Below are 19,522 nucleotides of genomic sequence, written 5' to 3' on the forward strand. Positions count from 1 at the left end.
ACACGATGTCATCTCCAACCTTAACAGCAGAAACATGAAAGGTAGAAGGAAATGGCTATTAGGTTTCCTACATACTTTTTCTTTGAGCCTTTGTGACTTTTCTCCGTTTTCTCAGTTGATCTTTCCCTTGAGTGACTTGAATCTCTCGAGTCCACCGATTCTCTGGATTTATCGCGTTTAAGATCTCTTTCCTTATGTTTTTTACGGCGTTCAATATCAAGGCGCAGGTCAACAGGGTCGTCCTTATATTTCCCTTCAGCCTACAAATGCAGGGAAGAGGGGAGAGCTTAACACAAAGGTTTACAGCGCCCTAGTTCAGCACCATTACTTTGCTACTGACTGCACAGACTTCTGGACAACAGGAGTTTATCTGAATACTAATCAATAATCCAGTTTAAGATGTAAAATAACACACTATTAAAGTAAGTTGTCATTTGTCAGAATTCCATTTGCCTACTGCTTTTTAAGATCACTGCTTATTAACTTTTTGTCCTCCTCTTTTAAACAGCATTAGCATAAATAGCCTGGTAATAGGGGAGGGAGAAACATGGAAGCTGACACTTATTGTACACCACAGCCAGTGAGAGATGAGAACAACTTGGAAATTCAATCCAACTGATTATGTATCAGAACTACAGCGTGTCAAAAACTCCTAACAGCCCGTGGGACGTTTGTTACTGAACAGCAGCATGCTCGCTGTTCCTGCTGACAGGTATCATCTAGCAGAGTGGAAGGAATTTTAATCACCAGGTCTGGAAGCAGTACTTGAGGAGAAGCAAAAGCTGCTTGCTGCTTGGAGATACCCAAGATCGTGATTACTGATCAAAGTGGTAAGAGGTGGAGGCCACTAAAATGCAGCAACCAAGCGCGCCTGGAGGAATGCCAACGTCCCACTGATACGTAGCCTTTAATACGTCTGCCAAGAAGATTTACTCTGCGGCAGACGTCACCTATAGCACTTCTTCCCCCTTGACCGGAAGGCACCACGTGAAAGGTGCCAAGGAGTCACCACAGATGGAAGTATGCGCTTTTCCACACAATCCTAGCAACTCTGCTAATGCCGATCCTGGTGTTTCACAAAGCGACACTCCACCAGCTGTATGAAAACCACTCAACAACTAGCTTTTATTATTATTCTTTTACATTGCTAATTAAAAAAACCCACTGGTAATGCTTGCTTTGAGTTCTATTTAAATTACTACTTAAATAACAGATTTAAGATAGTTTCTTTGGAAAATGAGATGTCGCGTTACCTGTGCATACTTTAAGACCAGTGGTACCTGGATGAGATTTTGCTGACTGCAAGTACAGGAGCACTAAATCGACTGGCTGTGGTTGTGACAAACACTTAACTGAGTAGCAGTACGTCTGTGGGAAGCCTGTGCGCGAAGTTGCTAGCAATAACATACAGCCTCCACGGCTGTGCTCAGCAATTGCTACTTTATTTACACAATACTCATCTTGGGAACTGTATGACTTGATATGCAACATACATCAAATTAATCGTCTTGAATTAAATACAAAAGGATTAGTAATTCTCTAGCTATTAAATTTTTTACTTACATGAGTTTCTAAATACTTTTTTGTTTAAATAAATATGTCAAATAACGCAGGAGTAAGAGCAGGCGTTTTGTTTTGGTATTTTGCTCTTCTACTTTCCCCAGGCAAAGAGCTTTAATTTCTACTCTGAGAATAAAACTGCTCCCAACACGATGGATGACAGATAAGTGACAAAATCAGCAGCAGCTCCCTTATGAGGTACAGCAAACACCTATTTGGGTTTGTGAGGGCACGTCTGTTTCACGGAAGGCTGGCGAGCTGTTTGGAAACCACGTTTATAATATACTCTGCCAAGCTGATGCTCAAGAGTTCAGGCCCATCAAATCCATCTCACCATCGTCCATGTCAAGCCACAAGTGTGTTTGGAAAAAATCGAAAACAAATATGAAACAAGTAAGGTTTCAGCAGGACTGTTTAAAATCTCTTCAACGTTCAACGTAAATATGTATGAAGGTGAATAAACAAAGGTTAAAATCCCAAACATTTTATGTTAAGCCATTTTTATGATTGTTTACAGTGAGTGCAATGGCTTAACTTTCATCTACTCAGAAAAGCTAATACACTAAATTCCAAATGGTCTGGATCTACCAAAACAAGTGCTGAATGTTAAAGTAACAGCAATCAACAGAAATGGTACAGTAAGTTGTTAGAACAAAATCTATAATCTGCTTAATAGTGTATTTGGTTTAGATAAGTATTTAGTTTTACTTTCCTCTTTTTGACATGCATGTCTTTTTGAAAACATGGTTGGAAATATCGCATGTATACAATTGATTTAATAATACTTACAAGCAGAAAAATATCACAAAAAGTCTCTTCTCTCATCATGGGCACTTGTTCCAAAAATCCTCTCTTTTTTCTCAAGCTCACCTCAATTGACTTTGGGGTCATTTACCATAGTCTAACCACTTCACAAAGGTTGTTGATACATTTTTAATAAAAATTAACCCTTTGTAGTTCATTTTTAGAATTATGCCCATCCTTAAAAGAAAAACACAAACTTAAGTAGAGAGTAATTTAAACAAAAACATCACTGTTAAGTTCATGCCCAATGCACTCATTTTGTTGAATTAAACTAATCAGAGTAACAGTTCACCTTGAAGCCAGGATCTCTGGAACTTTTCGTTTCCTCTTGAGAGAATCCATGTTTTCTAAAAGTACTGGGAGATATATCTATCCTCCTAAAAGCAAAGAAAGCACACACCTATGATCTTGCTCGTAAGAAGAATCTGAAGTTTTTACATCAGATGTCATTTGAAGCAGACCAGTATTTCCAAATTTACTTAAAACAACCTCTATTTTTCCTTTAGCTAGTTATTTACTTGAATTATCCTGGAATCATTTCAGAGTTTAAGAAACTACCCCTGAAATGTTAAGACCGTGTCTGATGGCACCAACCTGTGGATTTCAGGGCTCTTTTTGTTTTTAGCTGCATCTTGTTCCATTCCTTTCTTTAGATATTTGGTAAAGCGTTCATTCAGTGTCATTCCTGAAGACCCAAAGTGATGCTCTGTTTGGGGTTTGAGTAAACAATGCCAAAATATTAATACCATTTTTGTAAAAAGACAAAGCGCGTCAGTACTACAGCTTGGTCAAATCCAGATGCAGGACACATGCAGCATGTTGGTGATGAGCTCTAAGTAATGCTGCTGAACAATTTCAATCTTGACATTTATTCATGTTTTTCATGTGAGTCACAAATTCAGTAGAATACACAAATTCTAAGTCACAGTCTCTCTAAATAGTGCTCAGGTGAGAACAAGAACGCCCCTTCTGCCTTTCCAGGAGAAGAGTTATTTATGTAAACAAAGACGATTCATAATCAGGCTGTTATTCTCATCCGTGCCACATCTGCTGAAAAACAACTCTTTGAGCATTAACTAGAGTGCATGAAACCCACTTATTTGGGCAAGAGAGGGGTGAATCTCCATCTGAGGGTACATGGACTTGTGACCTACCTCTTACATGGTGGACTATAGTCACTATATGTTGAGCAAACAGTTCAGAAGGACTCCGCTGAGACTGAGCAGACTGAATATGATGGAAAATCGAACGAAATTCTTGCTCTTTTTTGTTGCTGTGGACAAGATCACGACACAGCTTGCGCTCCTGAGCCAATATGCCACTTGGACTAGAAAAGAACAGGCCACATGAAATAGGAGAACAGGGTGAAGGGAAGCTGTTACAGATGATTCATGTTTCAGAAGTTGGAAGCTGACTGCATTTTTTACGTAGTATTACGAAGTCACCTAAGAACATTCAATAACATGAGCAGGATACTTATTTAAGCATCGCTAATACACACTGATCTAGGTTACTGTTATAATTCAGGTCACTTGCTATTCTATATTTGGAGCGCTGTGCAGGTATTAGGCCCTGACATCCTGCGAAACAAGCCTATCCTTACACCACTAGCTGGCTTTGATCTGCTACTGGTCCTGAATTCTAGATTAACCTCTAACATCCCACAGTGCATATTAACACTTACTGGCTACCGCTGTACAAATGTATTTTCTGGAATCACTTTTCACTGGCTTAAGAGTTCTTGAAGCAATGCTGAAGCAGCTCTCAGAGCTTCCTAGAGTTTCAGTAATGCTATGTTGAGAATAAGAGTAGTTAAACACACTCCAGAGAATCAAATGTCCTTTAAGCAGCACTGTAACTTTACCACACCACTAAGCTTCCAGCAGCAAGGAGCCACCGAGTACCAAACTTTTGCCAGAGCCCGGTGTAATGTGGAACCTGACACAGAAGCATTTACATTCTGAACTAATCTTACATCTAGTCAAAGAAATCATCGGGAAAAGTTGTTTAATCTTCATGCTACAATTCCACCATCTGCAAACTGGTAACTCCTCTAACCTCACACCACCAAAAAAAAAAAAAAAAAAAAAAAAAAAGAAAGAAAAAAAAGAGTCACACAAGTATTATAATGCCAGAAAAAAAATTAAACTCTATTTCACAAAAATGCAAATTGTGATGCAATACTATTTAGCCTTCTGCACACTTGGCAAGCACATGAGGATCTCTGAGATGGGGGGAAAAAAATAAATGACTATTTAGACTTCTCAAAAAATAGCAAATACTTACCGTGCAAGATCTTCATCAAAGGAATCCATTCGAATATTGACCTGGGCCTCACGAGTAATGGAAAAGGAGGATTTGCCAGGAGTTAGCCCCTCTACTTTGGTGCCTGGTTTCTCCTTCACCTCGGAAGCCTTCCTTGGCGGTGGGGATGAACTTTTTTCCTGGCTTGATTTATAAGTGGTCACTCTAAAATTCTTTTCAGGAACAAAGCCCCTGTGACCTGGTTCAGCTCTCTTGGATGCTGGTCTCTCTTCTTTTTTAGATCTTTCAGAATAGCTTTCCTCCTCCATTTCATCAGGCTTCCTTTGCTTCTCTTTTCCAGGTGGCAAGAACACCACGCCTTCCCATTTTCCTGGCCTATCCTCTTCTTGACTTTTACTTGAAGTTGCTACGACTTTAGACATAAATTTGGGCTCATCATCAAATTCTGAATCTTTTCGGCCCTTTGCCTTGTCTTTCTTTTCCTGCTCATCTGTTTCCTCTTTGCCATAATGACTTTCCTTGTGGAACTCTGGGACCTTTAGCTTGTCAAATTCATCCCGGAACTTGTAACGCTTGGGTGACTGGCTGCCACGGTATCCCTTCTCAGAGTCAGCTTTGGATGCATAGGAGTCAGATTTTGCCTTTCCATCTGTTGATCCCAACTCAGAGAAATTCCCTTTTTCTTTATTTTTTTCTTTTTCAATATTTGTTACTTTCTGTTCTTTGTCTTTCCCATTCTCAGTCTTCTGCTCTTCCAGATATCTGTTCATAAAACAGACATTACAGTAGTTCTCTTATTAAAAATCGAAGAGGTTAATACTTCAGTTCAAAGCAGTCAAATTTTAGAGAACACCAAGCTATGCATGTACAGAAAGCTGTCTCTAGGCCCTCGAACAGTTAACATGTAAAGCAGATTACTCAGCCTGGATTTAGACTTCTAGTTCTCAATAAATTCAGCAAATGTAGAAGAAAATGGATATGCAGAACTGATGAAATGAGGCTTAAGAACAAATAAAACACAGCTTACCCACAGATTCACTTTAAGGAAAATAGTAACATCTTACCCAATTGGTTTATTTACTTACAAACCTGGTTCAGGAGAATAACACATCAAAACTTTCAAACTGGGCTGTTCTGCTTTAAACAACACACTGGAAATAAAAGCCTCAAAAGCTACTTCAAATTTTGGATGCAAGTTTCATAGGTAAGCTAAATATTTCATGACAGACTGTAAATACAAATAAAAGCAAAAAGGTTAACAGAGGAAAATACTTATTCTGCTGGGAGAAGACAAAACACTTTTAATAAGAACAACAATTTAGCTACTTTAAAGCATCAGAACTATGTTTTAAAGCATTCATTAAGCAAAACTCTAGCTTCAAGGAAACGAACAGTAAAGCCCAAGGACATCAGTTCAGTGCTTTGGAAAGCACAAACAAGCATTAGAACTTTTTCCCGCCCCCCTCTTTAATTTCAGATATGCTTGATACAGAATCAGTTCTAAATCATTTTTAAAATAATAAAGAAAAAACTTAAAAGCACTTGTGAATGCCACTGTATCTTTTAAAATGAAGTGTCACCTTGAGGCACAAATCTGCAGTGGACTAACCAAGCAAACAGAAACGTGGTAAGTTGATGCCTTCTGTATGGAAGGATGTCTTAATTTTAGTGATTAGCTCGGTGCTTTAGTTTCTCATACTAACCACATCCACAGGCACAAGCACTGCAACTACATCTGCCTTAGGCTGCTTGCAGCAGGACGTGCAGTAAGATGTCATTAAAGTTTTCTAGTTTATAGTACCTAATGCAATTCAAGAATGCAATACTAAAAAAAAAAAAAAAAAAGAAGTCTTTTAGCTGAAAAGTAAATGCAAGCTTCCAGTGTGCACTGTCAGGCTGCTAGAAAATCTTCACCTCAAGTGTTCATAAGCTACGAATATTTTGCAGGGAACCTATGTGATCTTTAGAACTACCCAAGTCAGCAAACTAACTCCAACTTCCTATGACACAGGGCTAATTCTGTATTTTTTTGTGTCATTCAGACAATGCCAGGCCCAAAGAGCTGGCAGTTTGCTCGTATAGCACCCTGCACACCCCAGGGCCTCCTTCCAGCTGGAGCCCGCACACACACCCAGGACCCTCACAGCGCTCAGAGAGCACCTACACATGCAAAATGGCTCGTCAAAAAATACCACAGCACACCGAAACGCATCGCTTGCCTTTTTGAGAAGGCTCCTCCTCCAGGAGCTGTGCTTTCCTCCTTCTGAGATGTACTGTAAATGGAACTGATTGGCGTTGGACTTTTGCACACAGGGCTCTTCCTTGTTGGGCTCAAACCTGACGAGCCATGGTCAAACGGGCTCTGATGAGAGCCTGCCTGAAAGGAGGTGCCACCGCTTTGTAAAGCGGAGCTCATCTGTGACGGGTTGGACAGTGGCGGGCTTGACTTCTGCAATGGACTTGGCCGAGGAGAACGACGCCTCACCACAACTGATTGGAGAGGGCTTTTTAATGCAGGACTGCGTTCCCTTGGGCTAAGTTCGGACACAGAAGCTCTTGATGCTGAACTTGTACCATAGGTGGTCATATCTTGCCACGGTTTTGAACCCTCAGATGCCTTGGCGTCTTGAGCCACTGTTCCTGAAAACGGCTGCTCCTTAGACTCATCACCTTGGTTATCTCCTGCAGACTGAGATGCCCGGGCATCCTTGGAAGATGACTTTTTCTCCTTTCCAGATTTACGCTTGGAAGACTCAACTCGGCTATGATTTGAGGAAGACCGGGAAGAGGAAGACCTCCTTGACCGATCAGAAGATGACTTATCAGAATTTCTAGAATGACTTCTAGACCTTGGTGAAGGAGACCTTCTCTTGGGTGAACGAGAACGTGACCTCCCTCTACGAGGGCTATACGCTTGGCGATAATTTTGCCAGTTTGACCTGTAATTGCCGTATCCTCCTCGGTTATACTGGCCCCACGGATAAAACCCTCTATTACGGCCACGAAAATAATATGGTCTCCTGTATCCTCTATTATGACCTCTGAAATCCCGGTTCTGATACACTCTTGGATGGTTCCTTTCTCTGTTATGAGATGGAGAATATGATCTTGAACGGGACCTAGAACTAATAAAAGAAAAAAAAAGATTACACAAATATTTTAAAGCTTTTTTTTCTGTCACAACTTTTTATTTGAAGCCTTATAAAAAACCCCAGTGTTTGAGAAATTAATTTCTAAGCTTTTAAAAGTAATTATTTGGTTTGCCCTTATCAAACTGAGGCATTACACTTTGCCCTCAATAAATTGCAGTCAGAATAACTTGTGTCTGTGATACTGCCAAACAAATATTTGACTTCAGGATCACTGCAGAGACCATGATAAGTACACGTGGCTCTTCATTTTTCTAGGATGAACATGGCTGCTATCCAGCTTCAGAAAAAGTGACATCTCAAACTTTCAGCTCTCTACAGCTCAAAGTCAAGGTCATCTTAGATCTCCTCCACAAAGAAGTATTTATTTATGCCTGTTCTGCTACCATGATTGGAACAGATCCAAAAATCTTCCTCTTGTGCCCAAAGTTCTCACACGCTTTTGAAATTCTGATACCAAGATGAAACATCACTTCTTTGCCAGGCAAGTTAAATAAATTGCTACACCTCAACATCAGAAAAGCAGTACTGGAGCAAATGGCACGCTGCTCTATAGTTCTAAGTTTTAAAAGGTGCCCCTCTTGCCACAATTCAGAAGCTGGAGCTCCAAACAATTTGTACAGCAGAGGGGTTGCACTGGCTCCCCAGCCTGATGACACAAGGTGGCACTGCTCTGAGTCCCTCTGCTCGCCTCCATGCAACAGCGGTCATAAAGAACAGAACTGAATCCCAGACCATCACAAAGCCTGTAAGAATAGAGATTTAAGTGGTAAAACATTAAGGGCTAACTGTTCCAATAGCCTCTTCCATTAAATTTTTGGAGCTGCAGTTGTGTAACTATTTAAAAGCCCCACTGTAGCTCAGGATTAAAAGCCAGCTTTACACGAAGTATTTCACAGCTGTTGGAAAAACAAACTTCTGCAGGAAGTCTGAGATCTTAGCAAATTTGCATTAGTAAAACAGAGCAAACGTCCAAACTGGTTAGTTTAAACAGAAAAAGAGAGGTTTTGATAACAGAATTCTAGCAAATAACATTCATCGAAACAACTACCACAGTCCCTTCTTACATTAAGAGAGACCTGGCTCTAAAACGATCATTGGCCACAGTCCAAGAGACATGGACTACTTTTAGAGACTGGTAACACACAACTCACTGCTGCCCCCTCGCCGCTCACGCCCCAAGTCCCCCTATACAATGCTGCCCTCAGAATTCCTACAGGATTAACATATATGCAGTCATAGACAAACTTCACTTCTGTTTTTATTCCTTCCACCTATCAAATACTTAACAGTTTAGCAGGAAACTTTATTCGTACTACAGTCATTGCTAGCCAACAGTTTAACGATGATTTTAACGTACGCTTCATCCTTTACTTCAACCAGCCAAAAAAACCTAAGCAACTTCCCTGAGACATTTGATTCAAACAACGAGAAGGAAAAGCACAAACAGCAAGAACCAATTATAACGAGCCCCAAAAATCACTAAGAACACGTACACTCCCATTTTCAGACAACTGCTGTGTTTGTGATCAATTACCAGCAAGGGACCTGTTATATGCCACTTTCATAATCTGTTCCATCATTTTAGAGGCTTGCAGCAGCAAGATTTCACTCCAACAGTTGCAGAGACTATTTACAAGAGATCTTTTTAGAAAAATACAGTAAATATCATGCAAAAGAAACACCAAGAGCAGTAATTCTCCCAGCTCTGCCAGTCCCTGTAGCTAGCCAGCTAATACATGCTCCTCCAGTTCTGAAGCACCAACCACTTCACAACAGGTAAAAATGAAAAACAAAGCAAGCAAGAAATATTAGGCAGATTCCAACATGGCAATACAACTTAGAACAAACAGTAAACCTACCAAAGACTGAAACAATTTGTGGTGTATGCTGAAGTACAAAATAATGGACTTTTTATGCCAAGATACCACAAGACGTACCTGAGAGAATATCCTAACGCCATACAAGACGACTTGCCTGTACTACCCCCCTCCATTTTGACTCTTTTTTAAAAAAGAGGAGTTATTTACAAAGCACAAGTAGCTTCAGCAGCAGCACAGAGGAAACAATCATGTTTGCACAGGGTGCCTTTGTTTTCAACTGTCAAAGTTCCTTCATAGCTAGGCAGATATTCCCAAATGGCCATGTATCTTGCAGCATTCCAGCTTCCTTCTGCAAAGAACTGGGCTTGACTAAAGTCTCCGCCTCTAATTTAGTTTTGTCATGTCCCTCTCTCTCGAACTGTACATTTATTAAAGAGGGTTTTTTTTAAATGCAGGGGCTCTAATTGTTAACAGTTGCACATGCTTGCAGTCTAATAATTTTCAGAATGTATAATTAATTTAAGATTAGTGAAAAAGCAGCTGAACATCATTATAGCCAATCTAACTGGAATGCCTTTGCCAGATACAAAGATGTTTAGCCAAAAGAAAAGCAAAAAACAGATATCCTGATATTCAGGGAAGATGTAAGCCTGTAACTGGCCCGATCAGAAGCAATTCAGGGAGGTAAGAATAACGATTATGCACATTAATGATTTCTCAAAATTAACTGCAGCGAAATTATCTTGATCCAATTAACAGAAATGATTGTTCTGGATGGATAAAACAACTCCTGTATGTTGAAGGAAGGGCAGGGAAACAACAAAAATTGCCCCTACCTTTCACAGCAGTATCTTAAACTGACATTAAAACTTGTCTGAATTCATTTTTAGAAAGAGTGGAAAAGCATGCAACGTCTGCAAAGGCCTCTCAAGTCTGGGATTACATTAAAAGCTTAAAAAAAGCCAAAGATGTTTAACAAAAAGGAACATGTTTTGCTATGGACCTTCCCCACCCTATGGAACACACACTTAAACTTGCTCACTTCCAGCAATAAAGCAAACGTCTCATAAAAATCAAAATTTCAAAATATTCTCAGGTCATGATAAAAAGCTGTATTTTCCCCTTTGTCCTGCTTTGGTGATTTCAATCATCATCATCATGAGTACTTTTAATATAGGAAACTGGATCTCAGAAATGATGCATTAGGAAAAGCACAACAGGCCTAACCCTTACACACAGCAGCAATCAATAACTGCAGAAGAACATGGGGGGGGAAAATAACCCAAACTCATGCATTTTGACACAGGCTTCTATTAATACCTTTGAGGAAAATCCAAGTACAGAAGTCTTCTCTAAGGGCCCAGTCTGAAAAGGCTGTAGCAACTCACTGTGGACTGGATTCCTGACAATATGAGCTACAGTAACAAAACCACCGATTTAACTGTACATTAGAGTCTCTGTCAGCATTCATATTAGGGAGAAAAAACCTGCACAGAAAAGTAAAACTACTGCTCACCAAAACCATGCTATAGAGACCAGATTAAGGGCTCAAAAGAAGTATCCTGACAATGCTGATAAACACGTCATGATTTATTATTTTAGCTCATTGAAAACACTTCAAAACAGTACAGGCTGGCAGGAAACAGCCTAAGACGCAGGACACTATCTGTCCTAGAATCTGACAATCAAAGTCTTTCCCTAGAAAAGAATTAAGTAACAAACCATCTGAACAGGACAGAGAGGAAAAACACAGTTACACCCTTTGGCTTCAGAGCTGCAGGCACTTACCTAAGTCTGCGTTTTCTTGACCGTGAGACAGAACGAGAACGGGAGCGAGATTTGGAGAAGGAACGTGAGCGTGAACGTGATCCGGACCTCGAACGGGAAGAACGGGATCCAGATTTTGATTTATTAGTTTTAGACATCTTTGCAAGCACCTGTCAGTTGTACCTGAAAGAAACAGGGAAATAGAAGTATTTGGAAAAACCCAAAGTAACACAGGAAATTTGAAAGAACAGGCAACATCTGGCAGCCTGACAAACTACAGAGTGACATGAAGCTTGATAAGACTGGAAATATGAATGTTTGAAGTGGCTGCCTAATAACAGATTAATGGTATTGGGCTGAGAATAGAAGGTTTATTTTGGTTGAAGGAGGAAATCTGCAAAAAGAATAAAAGGCTTTCAACCCAGAGTAATTACAAGTATAAATGCTACAGTTGAAAGCCGCAAGTTAACGCAAACCTCAGGAGCAGGCAGAGGCCGTGCTGCTAGAATACCTTTAAAGAGACACAAACCATTTCATTTCAGTCACATCACTATCAATACAGCCAGCTGCAGCTGGTTTAAACAACAATGAAGAAATAAAAAGGGCTTACCATCAAAAACCCAAAAAGCCCACCCCCCCTAAACTCTTCTCTAAATCTTTAGAAGGAATTACAAACAAAAATGATAATCTAAGATGCATGAATATGACGCTATTTGCACAGATCTGCCTCACTATGAACGCTTAGGTTAAATCCTGGACATACTTGTCCTGTCTGCTTCAGTTTATGCAGTTGTTACGATCAGTTACAAGTGCGTATCATCCAGTGAGGAGTTCTGTTGCAGCCAAAATAATTCAGACGTCCTTCCAACTATTCAGAGACAGAAGAGATTATGCTGCAGCATTAAATGACTCAAAATAGCTATAATTATGAATTACCTCGGCTATTTTCAGGCATGTATCCAGGTAAAGGTTAAAGAGTCCCTTAAAAGATGCTTCAGCGAATACAACTTAACCCATAATTGTTTCAGTTACACCCTGCCTGATCTGTTCTATTGTAAACATCAACTTGTAACAATAAGCAGGATTTTTCTAGAGGGTTTTCATTATCTCTTTACCTCCAGGGCGAGAAAAATATTCAGGACTATTAACTCAAGAGTGGGAAGCGTCATGTTCACATTTGATGGTTGGTACAAAATTTGATAAAATTCAAGACACTAGATTTCTTTCAGCTGGTCAATTTTCCTGTCAGTGTCCAAAGAGTCAAAACACCGAATATGTAGATTTGCAGCTTCTGACAGGGACCTTCACAAACCTTCCACTTCATGCTACCAACAACCTCCTTTTGTGACCTCCCTCCCACAAACGGCTGTGGAAGCAAACCCAGCATACCAGAGACAGGCTGGGAGAGCTCTGATGCCTTTTCTGTCCAGCCACTGCAGTGCTTCTCAACTGTAGTAATAGCTGACCTACTTAATCACTGTATCCAGCCATAAACAAAATTCCTTACAATTTCAAATTCAATCATGCTGCAAAAAATGCTCCAGCTTTTGAATCCCTGTTGGTTCCAGTATAGTTCTTCAGCTTAAATGGAAAATGCTTTAGCCCCTGACTTGGCGAGGAAGAAGGGAACTCCACTCCTTCGCTCAGCAGATCAAGTTCTCAATCGCCTTTCTATTTTCATTCCTAGAAACTGGAGGTTTCCATAGTGGGCTGGGAAAGGGACTAAGTGCTAGTCTGAATTAAGTGTTAGGATTGTTGAGTATTCCACATGAGCGGTTGGTATCAAAATTTGAACTCTGCAATTCCAGAAGTAGCTAATGAAGCTGAGAAGAAAATCTGTACCCTTTAAACAATATGTAAGTTTCATTCACAATATCAGAAGGAATTTAGTTAGCATTTAACAGAATTCCTTAAGAATTTCTACAAAAAATTACATTTTCTTCCTCTCAAAGTCAGTGAAATATTGCATAGCTATAAGTAATTTGGGCAGAGGGGAAAAGAAAAAAAAAAACAAAACAAAAAGGAAAAAATCAGCTTACCAGTAGATTTACAGTACTGCTTTTATCTGTGCATGTTCAACAACAAAATTATAGTTATGGAAAAGTTTCTTACTTTACTGAATTACCACTCAAAGTGGATCTGTACACAGTGTTACTGATGTTTTGGAATTTTATAGAGAATGCATGAAAAATGATACTATGAGCACAGAAAAGTACAGACACACAGTTTCCAGATTACAACTGAACGTATTTTTTGTCAGGAAATATCCCCCATGTTAGCAAACAAGAGTTTGTTTTGGAGTTGGGACAGATTTGCATGTATATTTGATCACATTTGATTGATTTCTCTGCAGATCTGTCCATCTGCACTCCAAGTCAGGAAAACAGAACTCACTCTCATTCGAAGCTTTAGGTTGCAACACCCACATTCACAAAATTAATGCCACCATGATACTGCAAGGAAATCTGACCTTAGTTTTAATCAGTGCACTGAAAAGGCAACTTGCTTTTATACTCTTCTATCCTTTTATTTAGGATTGCTGAGCTATCCTTGTCCTTTCAAAAACATCATTGGCAGGTCACTAAGACTTCCCAGAATATGAATTATTGCTATTTTGCCTCAACTTGTATTTCCCAAAACCTGTTCCAAAATTCATCCATCACTAAGTTATCCCAGCTCCAGGTAGAGGTGGCATGCCTATAAAGATTTAAAATCTGTCTTTGCATTTCCAGGATATGTCTAAGGTCTGTGCAGTGTAATAAATCCAGAAGCAGAAGTTTAGGTGCTTCCAATCAAGCAGACACTTCAACTGCAATGCTGTTAATAAAAAATTATTACTGGATAAACACAAACATGTTTTAACTAAGAGCCAGATTTTTATTAGTGTCTATTTCTAATATGCAATCAGCACTTCAGCTTTAAATCATCAAATATCCTCTCTCATGTTACTTAAGGAGCTCAAAATACATGAGTTATAAAGGATCATATAGTAAAAATCTAATCAATGTTTTTATCATATACAGCAGTCCACAACTGCCAGTGCCTTTGAGACAGACCCCTTAACAATCCGCTCTATTTTAAGCAACCACAAGTCCTTGGCCTCTGATACCCTAGGAGAGAATAAAATAAACATTGTGCAAGTACATGAGATCACAGAGCCCCCGAGAAAACTGAGCATTAATAACTGTTGTGATGGTCCAGAGATGACATCCTGCAAGTTAATTATTTATTTCAATGGCTAAAAAGCATCTCAAATCATGAAATGAACAAAGAGGCATTTTGACAACAAACACTCTGCAATATTCATCACCCACATTATAGAAGAGGAAAAAAACTATGATTGTTCTGGGAATTAGGAAAAGGATTGTAAAGACAAAATTTGCATTAACTGAATATTGCATAAAAGTTATCAACAAACTTTTCTGCACAAGTAAGAGCCAGGAAGAAAAAAGGAACTATATTAGTACAACTTTATCCTTTTTTTCAACTACTGATGAAAAATAGACACATTTAGGTATATGAATGCAAATGATCAAGTACTTCTGCTGCTTAATCCATTTTAAGCAAATTCCAGTGGACTGACTTTAAATGTCTTCACTTCACTCCAAAGCCAAATTACATATATAGTTACCGAATAGTCCAACTACTGCCAGGGCACTTTCAGGAAGAGCAGAACACCCGTCAGAGGAGCAGCTGCTGGGAAAGTGGGCTGCTCCTCATCATGAGAGCTGGGACTTTCTAGAAATGGGAAGTTGGCTTTTATTTTAAAAATCACGTTACATGTTCCCTTTCGTTATACTAAAGATGCTCTATCAATTCAACTGAAGTATTTTAATATATTCCACACTAGAAAGTATGCAAGGGGGGGGGGGCGGGGGACGGGACGACACAGGGACAGGACACGATTGAATGTTTCCTGTTCTGTTAGGAAAAAAAAACAAATCACACCAGGGATGAATATCAAAAAGCACTACCACTGAAGAAGCAAAGTTCATTCTTATGCATGGCTATTCGGTTATTTTTCAGGGAAAGAACGTGTGAAAAGACCATTTGTAAGTATCTCCTTCTAATTTACTAAGTACATCTGTTGAAACAGCAACATTTCCTAGTCTGTTGGACAAAATCAAAGGTTTAACACAGTAAACCAAAACATGAAAGAGAAGCAGAAGAAACAAATAGTAATAGAAACTACTAGAAGATATAGGAAGCTTATCTAAATTGCCTCTCCGAATCAGAGCACTGCTCCTAGCTGAATCCTGAGGGGCTCTGACATGGTAAAACCAGAAAAAAACCCTACATTCTGTAAGAAGATTACAAATATATCCCATAAACTGTGTAATTTCAGAATAGCTCTCTACTAAACGACAACCCTGTAGTTCAACAACTACACTTCAACATATTATCATCTGTTAGTTACTTTTAGTTACACTGAACTCTGTACTGCTTGAAATATTTTAATAGACTTAATACAATTAAAACAGCTTTCACCACAGCTCTTCTGTTGTGTCTCTTCTGAAATAAATAATTTTCCAAGAAAAAGCCAACTGACCAAGTACAGTAAAAGTGGCAGTAACTCCCAGTAAGTCCCAAGAGGGCCCCCAAAATAGATTTTAAAGGTATCACTTGCTTCGAGTTGTTTAAGAGACTTTGTATTTTACTTTGATCCACAGCACTTACTAGCCAAACATTAGTTTGGTATGTGCGATGTGTGCCAAAAGGTCTTGTCTTAGGCGGTTTTTTTAATCTTTGTCAATATTTTTAAAGTTGATTCATTCCTAACAAGTGAGGTAATGCCTACTAGAATAGAAACTGAGTTGCTCTGCTCTATCAGCACTCAAAAGGTTAAACAAGCTAAATATTGGAGTCTTTTTGGCTCCCCTGTGTCAACACTGCAGTTGCAAACTTACTGTGATATGCATTTAGTTGTTCTAAGAATTAAAGGCTGAGTCAGATAAAACGTGTTCAGCAAAAAAAGATCTGCTCTGAAAGAATCTTTTCTTACAAAACATCCTAAGCATTACTCTGATTTTAAAGAAAGAGATGCCTGTAAATGAAGCAAAGGCCAACTGTGAAAGCAGTGGTGGCTGCTCACTTACCTTACCACTCAGATTTTTCCACTGCACAGGATGCTGTGGCCCCAAAGCGTGCACAGGCATACAGCCTCAGAGCTCACAGGGGGATGCTGCTTTTTGAAACACTGGAAGGTAAAACGTGCCTGGTCCTGAGTGGGCCCTGCAGTAGAAGCATTTACACAATGCTATGGAGACTTGTCATTAGCAATCTGCTCTGCCAGACGTCACATTCCCTTCCTGGTTACAGCTACAGAACTGCCTTCCCATGACACCAGCTCCACTTCTACCTTGAAAGGGGCACAGTTGACTCCTGCTGCTTCATCAGGTCTCATCTCCCAGCAGACACAAGCGTGACTGCACACATCTGGAAGGTATGTGCTCCTGGAAACTTAGCCAGGAATTTTCAAAATTGTTCTTCGGTTTGTCTTTTGTGAAGACCCAGTTATAAGCTTGCTGGACAGCTAGCTTCTTCCCAAGTAGCGTAGTCCTGCATCCAAAAATACCAGCACTGATCCCGAGTGTGCAGAGTTTAAAAGTTCTGGTAAGATATTACCCTACTGGAAAACAGACATTTGACAGCTTGTTTATCTGCTATAAAACTACACTGTGTAACATACCTCATAATTCAACACACACCAAGTCTGAAGAAACAATCTGTATTCCAAATTAGTTTGCTAAATTTACTCGTATCACGCAGATTTAAAATTAATTACATTTACTGCAAGACAGATCTGACATCACTGAAATTGGTCAGCAAAGAAAATAGTCAATCTAACCGCTAGCTGTTTAGTTGGCTGAAAGTACATCACCAGTGCAAATTATTCAACATTATTTTTATTATTTTTTAGATTCTTATTGTAAGAAATGTGGACATTTCTGCAGAAATCATGAAAATCTGCAGCTTCCCACATGCTGTATGACTAACACAAAGGTGTAAAGTTCAGCTTTGTCTGAAAACAAGTACAGCCAAAGCTTCATTGAACAGGAAGATTCAAACCGGCAAACACCATCTCTTACTGGGGCTAAACTGTTTTGAATCCTACTTCCTAATTTATGGAAAGTCAGAGTGTTTACTTGAGCTGCAAGAGTCTTTGACAGCAATTAGTAACTTAAGTGAATTTAATTCACAGGAGAACATTGCCACATTACTTACATCCCTTTCTTGGCATCAAGGATTTCCCACCCTGACCCCAAAGGCATACATCTGGAACTCTTAAACCTGTTTCTTGTGAAGGAAAGCAAGCAACACAAGCTGATCAGTTCTGCATGTAGTTTTAGTAATATTTATAGAAGCTTCTTCATTCTGGCAGTTCTTGAGCTGCTTTAAGATAACTTTTTTTTTTTTTTTGCCACACTACAAATGGTGCCATTCAGAAAGGGAAGACTCTTACAAAAATGCAGTAGAGAATGAATTCTGGTCAAGAACTACAAGACTTTTGTCTTCTATAAAAATGTTGTGAATCTTTAACATCTACAGAGGAAAAGCGATAAAAGCCTGGTTTCTAAGCACCTTATCCAAATAGAACCCATATTGCAAATTGTAGGCAACTCAAGTCATCTACCAAGCAAAGACAAAAGTGAGAGTCAACCCTCTTCAGTGTTTAACAGTAAATCTTTGTGGACAGTTTTCTTCAGAGATCCACCTCTACTTCTTAAAGAACTAAAACAAAAATTAACATAGATGTCTCAGTATTTCTGTTGATGTGCAGTTTGACTAATTACTGCCTTAGCAACAAGGCCCATGCAGAAAGCTCCCATTCTGCCAATACAATGAATTATTAATCTACACTCTAAACTTAATCCATGCCATGACAGAGGTTACAAATGTTCTGTTTTACAAGAATATTTTTAATCCAGACCAATTACGTGACCCCATTCATACGAGCCCTACTGACAAATAAGGGGGAGGTTGAGATGGAGAAGTACAGCCTGGAAGCCTCTCACTCTCGAATTTGCTGAATTCCTAAAATTTTTCCTAAAATTTGCAGGCTATTTCCAGAAGGAAAGTTTGCCTTCTCCATTCCTAAATCCTCAGAGCAATCCATCAGACTACTCAAAGAGGTGAAAACGATGGAAGAGCAAATGCTCCTATTATGCCACCAAACGGACTTTGCTCAGAAGACAAATTTTTGTCATGAAACAGTGGCAGGAAAGTTAATATTTTACCTGTTTTAGGTCTCCTGACAGAACTCGAAATAACAGTTCAACTCCGCTCCACAGCAGTGAAAAAAAGTCACTGTCAAGAGTCTCTTACCACTGTACACTTCCACAAGCTACCACAGCTTCAAAACTAAATTATTCAGAAGAGTTAACGAGAACTTTTATGGCTACTAACTCAAATTGCCGCAACACAGCAGCAAAAATCACAGCAAAAGAACAAATGTTTGGGTGGAGGGGGGAATGGGGGACAACACGGACAGAATATGGGGGTTTAACACTTTAGATCAGTATAACATTTAATAACCCAGCCAATTAAGGTATATAGGAGGAAGGAGCAATTTTCTCTCAAAAGTTACCAGGGTGTAAATCCAAAAGTCACTCAACATAGCATTAAAAATGTAGGTACTACTTCTTCCAGAACATCCAAGATTTCACAAAATTATTCTATTTTACCCTTGTATTTACCAGCTATTTGGAAAGACAAGCCAAAACATTCCAAGACATGAGGCTGAGTTGTTTCTTCAAAGCCTGTACAGTCCCTTATGCACAGCAGTATTAACAATGAAGAAAGAATTCAACCGATACAGCCTAACTTCAGTATGCCCAGGCTAGAAGGCATATTCCAAACCCCACAACAGGCAGTTTTACCACTTTTGAAGGTGTTTTCTATTGTGTGCCTACCTGCTTGAGCAGGTTCACACCTTGCACCCTTCAACAGTCAGGTTTCACCGTCGCAGCTTTGTCAATTAGGAAATCAGGAGGCAAACCTGAAATGAGAAGAATACGCATTGAAGCATCTTTGTATGTACATTGCTGTACTTACTGCCGGCAACGACCAACAGAAGCCTAGCTTCCTTAAGCTATCATCCAGCGCTGTACCCACACTGTTCTTTATATCTTAAGTATTTCAACAGAGCACATA

At 39.4% G+C, this 19,522-nt stretch overlaps 1 protein-coding gene across 7 annotated transcripts in view; it reads right to left on the minus strand.

Moving 5' to 3' along the window:
• Window positions 1–19,522, minus strand: part of THRAP3 (thyroid hormone receptor associated protein 3) — a 35,308-nt gene that overhangs the window by 4,197 nt on the left and 11,589 nt on the right. For 4 of the 7 annotated variants that reach the window (XM_040585550.1, XM_040585544.1, XM_040585549.1 and 1 more), the window contains 8 exons: window positions 19,282–19,367; window positions 11,390–11,551; window positions 6,849–7,754; window positions 4,651–5,391; window positions 3,519–3,691; window positions 2,959–3,070; window positions 2,657–2,741; window positions 76–260 (listed from right to left, as the gene is read on the minus strand). In XM_040585550.1, coding sequence (XP_040441484.1) covers window positions 76–260; window positions 2,657–2,741; window positions 2,959–3,070; window positions 3,519–3,691; window positions 4,651–5,391; window positions 6,849–7,754; window positions 11,390–11,526 — 2,339 coding nt within the window. In that variant the 5' untranslated portion in view covers window positions 11,527–11,551; window positions 19,282–19,367. Of the gene's footprint in view, window positions 1–75; window positions 261–2,656; window positions 2,742–2,958; window positions 3,071–3,518; window positions 3,692–4,650; window positions 5,392–6,848; window positions 7,755–11,389; window positions 11,552–12,131; window positions 12,237–16,464; window positions 16,601–19,281; window positions 19,368–19,522 lie in introns of all 7 variants that reach the window. The other 3 variants (XM_040585545.1, XM_040585547.1, XM_040585546.1) reach the window with 3 other exon arrangements.

Source organism: Falco naumanni, chromosome 3 (genome assembly GCF_017639655.2).
Source record: "Falco naumanni isolate bFalNau1 chromosome 3, bFalNau1.pat, whole genome shotgun sequence".
In the NCBI taxonomy this organism is placed as follows: Eukaryota; Metazoa; Chordata; class Aves; order Falconiformes; family Falconidae; genus Falco; species Falco naumanni.